The sequence below is a fragment of the Brachycentrus maculatus genome, unplaced genomic scaffold, assembly GCF_059751285.1.
Source record: "Brachycentrus maculatus isolate JH-2025_06_01 unplaced genomic scaffold, ASM5975128v1 h1tg000362l, whole genome shotgun sequence".
Lineage (NCBI taxonomy): Eukaryota > Metazoa > Arthropoda > Insecta > Trichoptera > Brachycentridae > Brachycentrus > Brachycentrus maculatus.
The window spans coordinates 561,612-576,715 of record NW_028281111.1 but is presented as its reverse complement, the minus strand read 5'-3'; the positions used below and the strand labels follow the sequence as shown (position 1 = coordinate 576,715).

The 15,104-nt window shown below is 32.8% G+C and overlaps 1 protein-coding gene across 4 annotated transcripts in view; it reads right to left on the bottom strand.

Annotated features, from left to right (window-relative positions):
• LOC148303557 (uncharacterized) overlaps positions 1–15,104 on the bottom strand; it is a 165,044-nt gene that overhangs the window by 15,029 nt on the left and 134,911 nt on the right. The window contains exons 1-2 of one of the 4 annotated variants that reach the window (XM_088269771.1): positions 13,829–14,060; positions 3,734–4,526 (exon numbers count right to left, since the gene is read on the bottom strand). The exons of 2 other annotated variants lie outside the window; for them this stretch is intronic. In XM_088269771.1, the coding sequence (XP_088125897.1) occupies positions 3,734–4,345 (612 nt within the window). In that variant the 5' untranslated portion in view covers positions 4,346–4,526; positions 13,829–14,060. Of the gene's footprint in view, positions 1–3,733; positions 4,527–5,087; positions 5,351–13,828; positions 14,061–15,104 lie in introns of those variants that run through there. One more of the 4 variants, XM_088269772.1, reaches the window with a different exon arrangement.

The following is a 15,104-nucleotide window of genomic DNA, read 5'->3' as shown; positions in this document are numbered from 1 at the left end:
TAGTTTATATCTTTGGAATGTTGAAAATAAATATATTATATTCTCAAAATTTTGAGTGTATCCAAATACTTGTTCAAGAATTTGAGTAGTGTGGTTGTCAATAATGGGTAGAATTGGTGAATGTTACACGTGTGTAAAGTAATCACTTAAACCAGCCTATGATGGTCGTCAGCCCCGTAAATGCCCAGACTTCCATATTCTTCTTCATCTTTGATGAGATGTCAAAAAATAATATTATGTTCTCAATTTTATTAATATTTAAAGCATTTACTTTGTGGTTACTCATTTTTACTTATTTTTTTTTAATGTTAGTACTATTAGTATATTACCACTCACGGTTTTATTTGATTGTTTTTTATTTAAATATATTTTACTTATTATTTTTTTCTTTTTTTAATATATACTTATATATATATTTTTTTACTTCTTTTTTATTCTGAAAGATAGTAAGATAAGATTATCCTAGGAAGTCCTGCGCCAGAGTAAAGGTATAACATTTAATGTGATACAAATGTCTCAAGGGAACCTCAGGGCGAATGACATTACTTCTATGTAAAAGGTAAAGGAAATGGAAGAGGAATCGTTAGTAGGCAAAGGAGATTAGCAATGATGATACGGTATTCGTGATTTTCTACTTCTACTAGTACTAGTTTACTTATTTTTATCTGAATTCATCAAATAATCGTAATACGTACTTCGAGATATATTTTTGAAAGCGTTTCGAGCATTATCTTAACTCCCCAACAGGCTCATCAAAGATAGGAACAAAATAAAGAATAAATTAATTCTGTTGTGGTGATTTTATGGTTCGCTTGTTATAAACGCTGTTCCCACGGGTATGTACAAAACAGGAATACGTTTTTATAGACTTTTAAATGGAAATACTCCTTGCAACATTACACGAACATCTTTGATACGAAATACAAATATTAATTAATAATTTTTAAAAAATACGTTTGCTGTAATTACACTACACAAAGCCATATTTCTTACTTTATGCCGACTGTGAAATTATACAATAAACATAACTTGTGATAAGTCAGGGAACAACTTTTCACTTCAACTTAAGACCGTAGTGTTTATTTTATATTAGTACATTTTAAGTTTATAAAACTGTAAAATGGAAAATGGTTAGTTTATAAAAAAACGGTTTCTTTTAATAAATTAAAATATGTAATATAAAAAAATGTGTAAATAAATAATAATAAATAAAAATAAATAATAATAAATAATAATAAATGTGTAAATGTGTAATTCTCCTTCTTCTAAACCTTATCTGTTCCCAATCATGATAATTGATACGTGAATGTGACCAATCGTACGCCTCAGGTACTAACTAATCCAGGGTAATCTGAAATAAATATTGGAGTGGAAAATCACTAAAATTTATTTTGACTCCCTTCCTGGAGATCGAACCCAAGGCCTCTAGCAAGGTAGATAAACGCGCTAACTAAATCACTACGGAGGCGGACAAAATATTATTAATGTGAGAATATTTTTAGCACTGAAATCTTGAAAGGAATGAAAAAGGAAGATAAAGGAAACATTGACAAATTGTGAGTTTATCTCGGATTACAAAATTAATAATCATGAAATTATATGACGAAGATATTCCATTTAATTAAGCGATTGAAGAGGTTTTGCACATTAGACGTATCTTTATTTATTTATCTCAAGTCTTGTAAAGTACCAGTCCCTAATAATGGGCAGGCAAATGAGTTCTTCTGCTTCAAATAGGCATTATTAGGAACAAAGGAAGCTCAGAAGACTACCGTGAGAAAATTCAATAATTACTTTGGTCATTTCCTACACAAAATAAAATTCACGCTACATATAATATCTGAAACCAAAAAAAAGAAGCGAAGATTAACGAAAAAAAACGTATGCTAATTATATGAGAATTAAACCCTTTAATTTGATACTAAAAAAATAAATAATATACCAATAAACTTAATATTATACTTTAACCAAAACTGTGTAGGTATTTTCATGAATATTTATTTGACCCGTGAAATACAAATTAATAAATAAGTGTTTCTTAACATAATATTGACAAATTTATTTTTATGTTTTATTAATGGACTGAAATTTAGTATGAGTAATAAAAAAACTTAATGTTGTCCTATAAAACACAGGTAATCAAATATGTAGAGTGTGCTTTCTTAAAATCTCGTGTTTTGTCTTATCGTGCCGACAAGAGGTTATTCCGAAAATTCACTTGTTTATTTTAAAAACTCGTCTTTTTGGCTGTTAAATTCACCGAATTTCGATAAGATGAACTATACTTATCGGAATATTTTGTATGTTTTTTTTAAAGTTTGTAGTATTTCTGAGTAAGGCGAAAATTCTTAGAGAAAAATCAAAAGAGTAAATCCAAATAATATCTAGATATTCAGAATTTTATTATTAAAATTTATTTATTTAATACAGTTGCAAAAAAACATTACATTTTATTTACCCGCAGACAAGTCTCTGAAAATAGAGGCTTTGCAGGTTTCTCCTTTTTAAAAAAGTAAAACATTTCTACTTTTAAACGTATATGTATCTTATAATATACGTAGTGCTGTTCCTCTTAAAAAAAGAGACTAAGGTCTTATGCTTACAGAGGGACTTAACACTCATCATTTATTATTTATACTTGTGAATTTTTTTATGTATTATTTTTTTGTGTTTAAAAAAATATATATATTCATTCAAATGGTCATATGATAAAAATTGTAATCAATCATTATTCGAAATATTATTGATGTGCCAGATGTTTTCGATGAAGTGGTAATTAGTGTTTTTTTTAAGGAAATTATTGAGACCATCCGAAGCTTTCTTTCGCGATGTACTCGTAATTTTAGTTCTTATGACCCGTAAGCATGAAAAGACAAGTAGTGAGTTGCGTATGATGATTTGATATGTCGTACCCCATCGTGGTACACCGTAGAGTTCAATAGCAGCAATGGGAACACACCGTGGGATCCACTGGGTACTCCAAAACAATCTTCACTATCATTTACAGCGTAAATTATAACAGTTACTTTTATGCTTTCATTATTCCCGAATACACCGTTCACGAAATGTGCTTTGAACCCATAAAACGACGTAACTCCCAAACAAAAGAGCGCAGTTATTACGCGATATTACTACGCCGATGTTTAGTGATTCACCCGCCTTGGATGTGGAGAAGCGTTCCTAACTAGTTAGTTCCTATTCCTGAACAGCGAGCATGTTTACTGAGACAGAACGTGGCGTCTTGGATCTCTCACGGGAGCAGATCTAGATAGGAAGAAGTGTGTGAACTGTGAATGTACCGAAAAGGTTACTCAATCCATCACCGTTTGCGGTTTCATACCATCCGATACCTCGCATCGGCCAGGCCGATGTGCGTCAAGTAATAATTGTGACGTTTCCCACTGCAATAGATGACATTTGTGATTATCCGTATTGAATTTCCTAAATACATTTGACATTTGTTAGTTATTCACTTACGGGTAACGAGGAGTATCACGAATTGACATAATCTTCCAACGTCTCATATTACTTTCCCAATCAGATCGATATAGGTACGTTATATGACACTTTATTTTATTGGTAATTCAATTTATCCATGGTATGTACAACGTACAATGGATTATACAAATATTTGAGTGTGTTCAAGTTGCGTTATGAACTCGTACAAAACAGGTGAGTATACCTTTTAAACAAATAGTCACAAGTATACATGCATTACAATAAAATAACTTACTTCATAGCTTTTGGAAACATCAGACTTCTCGATGGGTTGCTGGGTCGGTGGGTTCGAGTCGACAGTCTTGTTGCTTTTCATTCTGGGAAGAGTGTTATTTTTCCTTGCACCCGAATCACTGTTCATTGCTAAATTTTCCCTGGAACTGGAAGACACTCTCAACGTCTCTTTACTTGATGATGTTCCCAAATGTTTGGTCATCGAAGCAATGGACGAGTTCTTCGGTAGCGTGCTCGTCTTCTGTACCGGAGCACGCGGTGATTTCGGAAGGGCTTTGCCATTTTCGATAACTGGAGAAACTGGTGTGCATCTTCCGCTCCTAGGCAGACTTCCCATCGAGCCAACTTTATGCAGTCCTGGTGATTCTGCGATTTTTGGCGATGGTGGTTTCTGAAGGCTGTTGGTGTTTCCGCTTTTCATAGCACTTCCGACGATTCCATTTTTCTTTAACCCACTGATGATAGCGCTCTTCTTCAGTTCCGTGATGGAACCAGTCTTTTGAGTTTGAGGAGACTTGGGTGGTATGTTCTGAGTCCGCGCGCTGAACGACTTGCTGGGAAGGGTGGACGCTCCATCCCCAGACTCCTGACGCTTATACCGGAACTTAATCATAATGGTATTTGTACGTCTTCACTATACAACAAAACAAATTTGATACATTTATATCAAATCATTTTGATCACTCCATTCACATCACTTATTCCATAAGAGTCAGTCTGAACACGTGTATTTTGGATTTCGTCAAATAGTCACTTGACATTATTCGTCATTAATTCGATCGTATTATTTTATTCTGTGGAAACGAGAAAATGTCGGAGATAAGTATAAACATAAGCTGGATATTCTCGTATAAAACACCTCATTAGATTTTTTTTGGTTATCCTCAGGCAAAGATTGATAGCAACAAAAAATAGCATCTCGCCCAAGGGACTAACGAAATGATAATAGGTAACAGGTACCCTTGGTCCATCACAACAGGTAAAAGCTAGACAGTTTTGGCGCTAAAATGGAAAATTATACCATTTGCTTTTAAAACTTGATTTGAAAATTATAAAATAAAATAAAAATTACAATTATGCATTCGTTTTACTAAATATTTTTTTTAAATATTGTTTTGACATAGATTCATAACAACAGGAAAATATATATTTAAAAAAAAACGAACAACGTCATAAAATGTTTTAAATACATTTATGTTTAGTCATTTTAAGCTCTTTCTCAGTAATTTAAAACACTTGATAGTTGTTTATTCAACACATACATTTCAAAAATTCTAGTAGGTGTGTTTACGTAATTTCATCAAAATATACAAACATATCCAACTTATGAATATAATAAAATGAAGTAATGAAACCTTTTTGATGATTTAATAACAGATTTTCCTTGAATACTGTGTTCACTTCTTGCAATGATAAACAAACGAACGGACTATTTAGCTTATATAACAAAAATGAAGGCACCCACAACACTGGTAAAGCGATACTAAACTCAACGGACGAAGGCTCGAGGTGAGGAGACCAAAATGTGACGTCAGAGGTTCCAGGTACCCATCCAGGTAGGTAACACAGCACAGGTATACCTTTTCGGACCCCATTGTTACAAAAAGCCCTTTCCAATATGGATTTTAAATCTCACAACATAAAGGAATGACACACGTGCATATATTCTGAGTGCATTGTCTGCCGACATGATATATAGCACATGGCAGACTGACGTGATATTTGGTTTGAGATAAAGTACGACATTTTACAGCATCTAAAATTTTAAAAGCAGGTACGTAACAAAGCTTTATTTTTTAATCGATTCATCAAGTAAAATACGATGTTTTGACAAATTTGTAAGGCGGTTTCCGGTCAGTTTTTCGTTTTACTACCTGAAGCCTCGGTATTCTTTTCATTGATACCGTTGAATTTTTACTAAACTATTATTTTAAGCATTTTAGCACAAACTTTAAAAGTTAATTTTTATTCTTTCAGGTCAAAATTATAATATTTAACGTTTTTTAAGGTCATCGTAGCTAGCGAATATACCATATTTTTTCCACAATATTTGTGCGTGTCCAAATCACTCAGATTTGGAACCCATTCTCCATTTAGGTTATTTAACATTTTTTGACATTTTAACATAGATAAAGAAGAATATGGAAGTCTGGGTAATTACATGGCTTACAACCTGTCATAGGCTAGATAAGTGATCACTTTACAATTGTGTTACATTCATAATTCTACCCATGATTGACAACCACACTACTCAAATTTTGTAAGTCATACATATGGTATAATGTTATGATTAATCTTATAACGTTCTATGGTTGAGTTCACAACAGCCATCTATGATTGGAATTAGAAAGCTTTTTGAAATGACTGTTGTGAACACAATCATGAAAACTCATGAGATTGATCATATATATGACTTGATTGTCAAACATAGATAGAATTATGAATGTTCGCGTGTATAAAGTGATCACTTTACCAGCCTTTGATAGGTCATACGTCCTGTAAACAGTCAAACTTCCATATTCTTCTTAATCTAAATGGAGATGTAATTTTTTTCCTTCTTTATTTGTTTTTTTTTCATTTACGTAAAGTTAAATTAAGATATCGCTCACTCCTTTCAAGAACGTCATAAATCAAAAATCGTCAATTTTCAGTTATGCGTGCTTTCGGAATGCCCAAAAAATATACTATATCCCAAAAAAGAGGCATATTTTTAACTTAATATTTACCCGCAGAAAATGTTGTTTTTGCATTTTGAAGAAAAGGTATTGTTTAATTATTTTTTTAAGTATACTAAATATTTTTTAAATGGAGAAAAAACCTTCAGGTTTTACCTAAAAAGATCTGTTGCGCAGTAAAAAGTTCAACAAGTGGCTTGATATATATTTTTAATACATTGTGATATATTTTTAAACTTTAAAAACGTTCTCCTGAAAAATCAAGTTTTTTGATTTATGACGTTCTTGAAAGGAGTGAGCGATATGTTTTTTATCGTTGAAATTAAGTTTTGACGAATATTAATTTTGATTGTTGCCAAGTCATGTTTCATAAAATAACAATGACGCGTAAGTAATACAACACGTTTATAACCAAATATTTACTAGCAAATATCTCGGCCCACAAACTGCGCTGTGAAATTTCTGCGAAATGTACTCAAGTGTTCGGGATAATTTATCGAAAATGTAATACGAAATTCCACTCTCACATCGCCTGCCCGCAGCACCGGCGATGGGCGGTTAGTGGTGAATCAGTTCGCAGGAATGCCAGAGACTTCCTCAGGTTCGAGTATTTCCGATATGAACCATAATGAAGAGAAATTACAAAGGAGTCGGGTCATAACGATCTATCAATTGGACAAAACGACTCCTTGGTATTTAGTATTTAGTATATACTCCATGTTGTATGCATTCCACCGCATAAAAGAAAATATTTTCTTCGTGTCTATATAAATAGAGCACTTCGTCGAACACAATGTGAATATTTATATGTTTTAGATAATATATCAGTACAAACGATAAACAAGGTTTACTAAATCTTATCGATCATGGTAAGTTGACAGGAAAAGCATGGATAAAAATATTGTTAGTAACCAAAAGGAATACAAAAAGCTCGAATGTATATTTCCTAACTTCTTTTACCCTTATCCTCACCCAATGGTGCATAGGGCATTGCATAAAATTTATGCAATTTTTACTTGATCGTTTATTATGTAAAGGCAAGGTGATCAGTCTTACGCTTCGGTTACCTATCCTTGATAATATAAAATAAATATTAAAGTTAAAAAACAATTATTTTTATTTTGACCCCCTGACAATTGACCGCGGGTTCTCCAGCCTATCAGCCAAATACGGTAATCACTACACTATAGAGACTACCATTTTTTATTTTGTGTTCACGTACACATAACTTTTTAAACGTGTGTGTATGTTTGTGTGAGTTTTTTTTTAAATTTATAATTATTTATTACACGGTGGTCTTAAAGTGTTAGTTGTATCAGCATTATATGCAAAAAGTACTTTTACAAATAAAATTAATGAAGTATACTGATTCTAGTTTCCACCGTTCGGCATGAAGAGTAAAATCTAAGTAGTGAGATATCGAAAACTTTCGTGATGGTTTGCTCGTGACTTGATTCCCCGAAGATGCATAGGAATGGTGGCTCTTAGCATAAATAATCGTGAATGAACCAAATTATTTGGCACTACGTATTCGTATTTTATGTACCTCTTGCATTAGCTAATATTATACTACTATGTACGTGGGCGCCAGTGGCGTGCCTAGGGTTTACCAGTAAGGCAAGCCCATTATTTTTCACATTCGTGAATACATGATGTACCTATAATTTCTTCACCTCATATCATTCCCAGTGTAGTAAGCACCCAGAAAGTATTATAAATATAAACAATGAATTGTAATCAATATAAAAATATGCATACATGTAACTTTTGTAAGGTATAGCCATCACCTTTCAATAAAGAAAATGTTCACTGTAACAAAATATCTTAGTCAGATATCAATCATCACCATATAATGGCATGCATAGTGTTTAATAATCATATAAGCGCGATAATTTAATAAAAAAGCGCGATAATAATAATAAAAAAAGTCATAAATTAATAATGTATTTTTAATCATTTGGTCTAGATTTAGTCATTTTTATTTGAAATTGTTAGGCAAGCCGGGCTTTTGGGCTTCTAGGGAAGTACCGCCACTGGTGGGCGCTAATGCTTATATTTATGTTTCCTCGATCAAAATCTACCGACCGCAAAACCAAATTTGTCTTCGTCAGAAAATTACTTAACACGCATTCTTATAAATGCTACGAATTTTAATAAGTCTCCTCGACTAATAGTTCTAGGAAAATTGACAATTTAGAAAGGCTCGAATAATCCGCATTCTCGGAAGCTTGTGACATATCGCTCACTCCTTTCAAGAACGTCATAAATCAAAAATTGACAATTTTCAGCTGTGCATGTTTTCGGAATGCCCAGAAAATGTACTATATCCCAGAAAAAGAAGCATATATTTAACTTAATATTCACTCGCTACAGGGCAGAATATGTTGTTTTTGCATTTTGAAGAAATGGTATTATTTAATTTTTTTTTAAAATAAACTACTTATTTTTCAAACACAGAAAAAACCTTCAGTTTTAACCTAAAAAAAAACTGTTGCACAGTTAAAAGTTCAATAAGTGGCTTGATATTTATTTTTAATAAATTGTATTATATTTTTAAACTTTAAAAACATTCTCCTGAAAAATCAAGTTTTTTGATTTATGACGTTCTTGAAAGGAGTGAGCGATATGGGAGAAATACAATAGTATTCATATAATTTTTTGACATCTCATCAAAGATGAAGAAGAACATGGAAGTCTGGGCATTTACGGGGCTGACGAACATCATAGGCTGGTTTAAAAATTCACTTCACACACGTGTAACATTCACCAATTCTACCCATTGTTAAGAACCACACCACTCAAATTCTTGGAAGTTCGAAACATTGTTCTTGATCACTAGAACTTCACTAGAGACATCTATTGGTGAGATGAAAATAATACAGTAGTATTGTTTTACTGATCATGCTCCATTTGACTAAAAGTTAAAGTTGGCAAATAATTGCTTGGGATCACCGAATTAATTGAGTGGTGATTTATGTAATTACTTGCATAATATATGGAATCGCGAAATCAAGGCCAAAATAGCTCAATTACATATGTTTTAATGGTTTTATTGTAACGCATTAACAATAAGATTGAAATAGCAGATATTTAAATCAGCATTAGGTCATAAATGTACCGAGATATATTTTAATTTAAGCAGTTGAATTAAAAATATCTTGTTGAAAACAATGTAGCTTTGTTCTTACGACTCGAGGCGAGAAGTCACTGATCAATTATGAAATAACGAAGTGTGCTGTGGAGTGTCGAAGTGACCGCCCACTCGATATGTAATATTGTATTTACAAGACATTGAACGAAATCAAAAGTAGATGTCTCCTTATTAACACACAATATGTGTGTAAATATGATTTGTGCAGTTTGGATCGATCGAAAAACGGATCAACTCGTGTTCGGCGATGGTTGCGACTGTAGGGTGATGGCATGCTCCGTGCCCACGTCCCAGACTCGAACACACAGAATACGATTTGAACATCTCGCATAAATGTCATCGTGAATATTAAGAATGCTTCGCCTTTTGAAGGCACGGAAAAAATTGACATTTTCGTTTGTTACATAGCGTAGGTTGCGTGGCGTATTGAACATCAAAAACATTAATTCAAATGCTCATTTTAATTATTTTTTTTACATCCGACTGATAATTGAGCTGCGCCTTTCATTCTATTTCTATTTCTAAAGAAGTATATAATAGGAATATCTAACACATCGCTCACTCCTTTCAAGAACGTCAAAAATCAAAAATCGTAAATCTTCAGTTGTGCATGTTTTCGGAATGCCCAGAAAATGTACTATATCCCAGCAAAAGAGACATATTTTTAACTTAATATTTACCCGCTAGAGGGCAGAAAGTGTTGTTTTTGCATTTTGAAGAAAAGGTATTGTTTGATTATTTTTTAAAAAATAAACTAGTTATTTTTCAAATGGAGAAAAAACCTTCAGGTTCAACCTAAAAAGATTTGTTGGACAGTAAGAAGTTCAATAAGTGGCTTGATATTAATTTTTAATATATTGTATTATATTTTTAAACTTAAAAAACGTTTTCTTGAAAAATCAAGTTTTTTGATTTATGACGTTCTTGAAAGGAGTGAGCGACATCTACATAAAATTTTTGGTGAACGGTGCATGACAATTTTTTTTCTGTTATGTAATGTATGTATATGTATATGTATGTAATATGTGTATATGGATGTATGTGTGTATGTATGCGTATGTATAAGTATGTATGTATATTTATAAATATATTCTTATTTTCAAACCTAGAAAAAAATCCTTTAACCACCCTCATTAATTCCTCTCCTTTCCTTCTCCTTCCTGCTAAATCTATTATTTTATACGATACCCCTTTTTTTAATCTCTTAATGTTTTTTAATAGTTTTATTACATAAATGTGGAATTGTTTAATTGGTTGTTAATGTAATGTAATGTTTATTATTGTTAATGTAACTATTTTTTTATTATATCATTTTTTTATATGTAAAGCTGTACAATTCCCGAACAGATAAAAATAAAAATAAAATAAAATAAAATGAATGCGATATTATTATATTATAATATAATTATTATAATATGTATTTCTTCCATCTAGGAGCGGCAGACAGTTCAGTCGAATTGAAATTCAGCCTGTATTGTTGGGGGTTCGAGAAGTCGTTAGCATAAGGAACAATCGAGCAAATAGTCGCGCGTTCGATGCCTGTAATTACCATTCAGAGAGCGGGCTTCTCGGTAGAGCTGTGAGAGGTGACTTGAATTTGTAGAACTCTTTAGTTAGTGGCATTCAAGGTGAAGCTTCAATAGTGGCAGTCAAAAATTACCATAAACGAAGCATAATGGCTCGTTTTATGGTCAGCGAATTTAATTGTCAAGTGTATGGGCGCTTCACAAATGAATTTTTCCAGTTGTTATAACTTGATATCTTAAATTTCTATTGAAATGCTATAATATCTTTAATTCCACAAATTTATCAAATATTACTATTTACTAATACATGGAAGTGAAGCATGGTGTTGGCAAAAGAAGGATGAAAGAAGACTGAATGCAGTCGAAAAGCGATCTCTCGGAAAAGATAAATGTACGGCAAAACGATCTAAAATAGATGTCCGAATGGTGGGATAGGGGAAAATGCACGGCTGAGATAAGCATTATCGATCAAATTTCAAAAAGTGTGTTGAGATGGTTTGGACATGTGAATGAGGAAAAAACGGCAAAACAAATTTATGGGGAGAATTTAGTTGGAAACAGGAGCAGAAGAAGACCGAGGAAGACTTAGCATGAACAAGTATGTCAAATACTTAAAAATCGGAATAATCTACTGGTATGTATGAGGAGATGCATGAACGTGGAAGAGGCTATGAATGTTTGCAAAATGTGAGGCATTGTGATCTCTCTGCCTGCCTCTGCGAGGAAACAGCTTGATTAGTAAGCTAGTTTTAATTGAATTGCTGTAAAACTTGATATCAAATAAAATAATTCCTAGCTTTAAAATTATATTTAAATCTACAAAAATCAATTCGACGAATTGATAAAAAATATTATTCAATTACCGTTATAATAATATAGACAGTTTTCTTCGATATCATGATCACCACGGCCTTGTCAAATGATTACAATACAGTTTGTATCTATATTGCGAGAATTGGGAATGATTTCTTCATTATTATGACTGTTGCCCATATTGAAATGTCAACGCGTTCTAAGAAAAATACTTGTCCACCTAATCGCGCTTAACCTAGCGTCGAAATCTGCACGATTTATTTGCTAATCTGAGTAGCCAAAGCAATATGGGAAACTTTCCGAATATTGGCAAACAAGGCCCCAAAAATGACATTTCAATAATAAAAATTAAGAACCGGTTGTACAAGCACAGTAAATACACTCAGGTTTCTTCTCTACAATGGGGTTAATATTCAACTCATGCAAATTCGGAGTCGCAAACTGGTATCAGACGTCTGTCAATAAAATGAGCTTATTGTTTGTACCGAATCTTAGAAAGACAATCTTGAATAATAAATAGTATCCAAGCAGTCAACGCCTACTGACGTATTATGAATATTGATGTATCACAAAAAACGAGATGTGATACAGCCTTATTTCTTTACTAACATTTTTATACTTATATTATAAGTATATTTAACATTATAATAAACATTCAATGAATGATTATGAAGGACCTACAACCTGAGGACGAGGCGAGCTGATCCCAACAGTCTACAAAGACGATAATTTGGGATGGAACCAGAAAGAAGATAATGTACGTATAAACATTCAAAATGTACGATGGTAAAATTTAAAGGATATCTCTACGCGACGAGCATTTTAATGTATTCCTAGATTTGTTTTTTGATCCTTTATAGAATTAACAAGTGTTATACGAGTATGTATAAAGAAACCGTAGTAAAATAAAATTTAAAATGCGACTAAAATACATATAGATTTTAATTGATAATGTTATTATTTTTCAGTCCGCCTCCATATTGTAGTAGTCAGCACGTTTGGCTACCGTGGTGAAGGACCAGGGTTCGATTCCCTGGGGGATTAAAATAAATATAAGAGATTTAAACCTCTTATATTTATTTGATATTATTGGATTGGTAGGTACCCGAAGCGCAGGTGTGAATACCTTTCCTTGATTTAACGATCAAGATAACACTGCTTTTATACAATGCAGTGCCTTATGCATCATTGATTGCGAAAAGGGCTAGAAGAAACAAATTGATCAACTAAACATATTTTCTTTTTGTAATTTCAGTTACATGATATAACTTTATGATTATCGAAATGAGCTCTTTTATAATGCACATAATACAACAACAAAAAAACGTTTTATCGCAATTATCGTTTGAGTCTCTAGATGAGTTTTCAGCCTGTTGCACTGAAGATTAATTTCCTGTTGAGTCAACATAAAATCTAATTTTCACTTTAAAATATGACATGACCGTATTACCATTAAAATCGTAGGACTTCGATTTCACATTTGCGTAAATTACGATCAATATGATAGCGCCTCAATCCATTATGTATCAGGTAAATAGATTTATACTAATCAAATTCAGGTTATCATTACACATAATCAACGTGAATGTCCTATGTAGCAAGAAAATATGTAATTATTTGTTTTTGAGAAAGATTTGAAGAAAGTACCTATCAACCTTTAAATCTACCTATTAAAGTAGATTTTTTTTATTATTATTAGGTTTTTAATAAAGAAGGTACCTATGTACATATAAATCTACCTATTCAACTAGAAAATAGTTAAATACTAACATTTTTGTAAAAAAAAGTAATTATTTGTTTTTAATTTACAGAATGTATGTTAAATACACGTTGTTTTCAACATATATCAATTAAAAAGTGAACACAGAAGCCAAAGAAACCGTATTATGGTTTCGGTAGTATGAACAATCGCCGCTAACGTATAAACAAACCAATTCGTATCGTATCCAGCCGCAATAATCCAATTAATGTGTTTGAAACTTCGTTACACAAGTCGCGATTTGACACTCGGCACGATTTTCACGCTTGTTCGATCGATTTTCGAAAAAGTATCGGCCAGCAAAAGCAGCAATGCTGGCAAGAAACCACTAACAACTAAACACAGTAACGGGTCACCCAACACTTCGCGAACCAACCGCGTCTATCAACTTCGCTTCGACGTCTGCAAGATGTCGCGGTCAAGTAAAAGGTGTTTCTATGGACAAAATCGCGAGAAACATCCGCAAAAATATCAAACTTAAGAAAAACGCTAAGCAAAGTCAAGCCACGGCGCAAAAAGATATTTTCATTACTACGTAAACTTAAAGCTCGCTAGAACGTGTTTCTTCTTGGCGTTGGAACTTGAATTCTGAGCTCGTCAGGCTTTATGTTGTGCGTTGTCTCTTTCACTCGCGATAGCGACGTCCCTTTTTAAGGCGCCATATTGCCGGCGAGCACGCTCTAAACGCATCGCGTGCAGGAAACGTACCAAGTTGGCGCGTAGATTGTAACGTACGCTTCTTAGCAATCGGACGGATACGAGGCTGTAGAGAAAAACTTGCCTACTTAGAAACTTACTACCAACTGAGAGTAAATAAGACCTCCGTAAAAGTCCTCAGCCAAAGCAGAAATACAATAAATACTACGCGGAATCTGTACATTTTTACTAGTGGTTGAAAATGAGCGTCAGTATATCTGTTACGTTAAGAACAAAGTTCAAGCAGCGTGCTTTTATGAGACTTCGTCACTGCGCAATTAGTTTTGCGCACTTTTTGTTTTGGTTAAGTCTTAGGATGTGATGTAACATCATCTTCCTGTATCGTCGTATTGAATGTTGATTTCTTGGGATGTTACATAAACTTTTTCGCATGATATGGTGCCCATATTTATATAGATTATGAAAAAGTTTTTTTGAGATTTAGTATATCAAAAGATTATTTACTTATCTAGCGTTTATGGTGTTTTTTTCAGGAAAGGACATCTTCCCTTAACCCGTATAAAAATAATAAATAAATAAATACATATATATTGTTATTGGCCATATCAATGCATGCTTATCAAAACGCGCATTATTTAAGTATCTATGGAGGGGATATTTTACGAAAATGATACTTTATAAAATCACGACATTTGGTATGTGTCCAAATCCTTTTATTTAGTTATTTTTACATTTTGACATCTCAACATAGACAAGGAAGAAAATGGAATTATGGGTATTTACAGGGCATA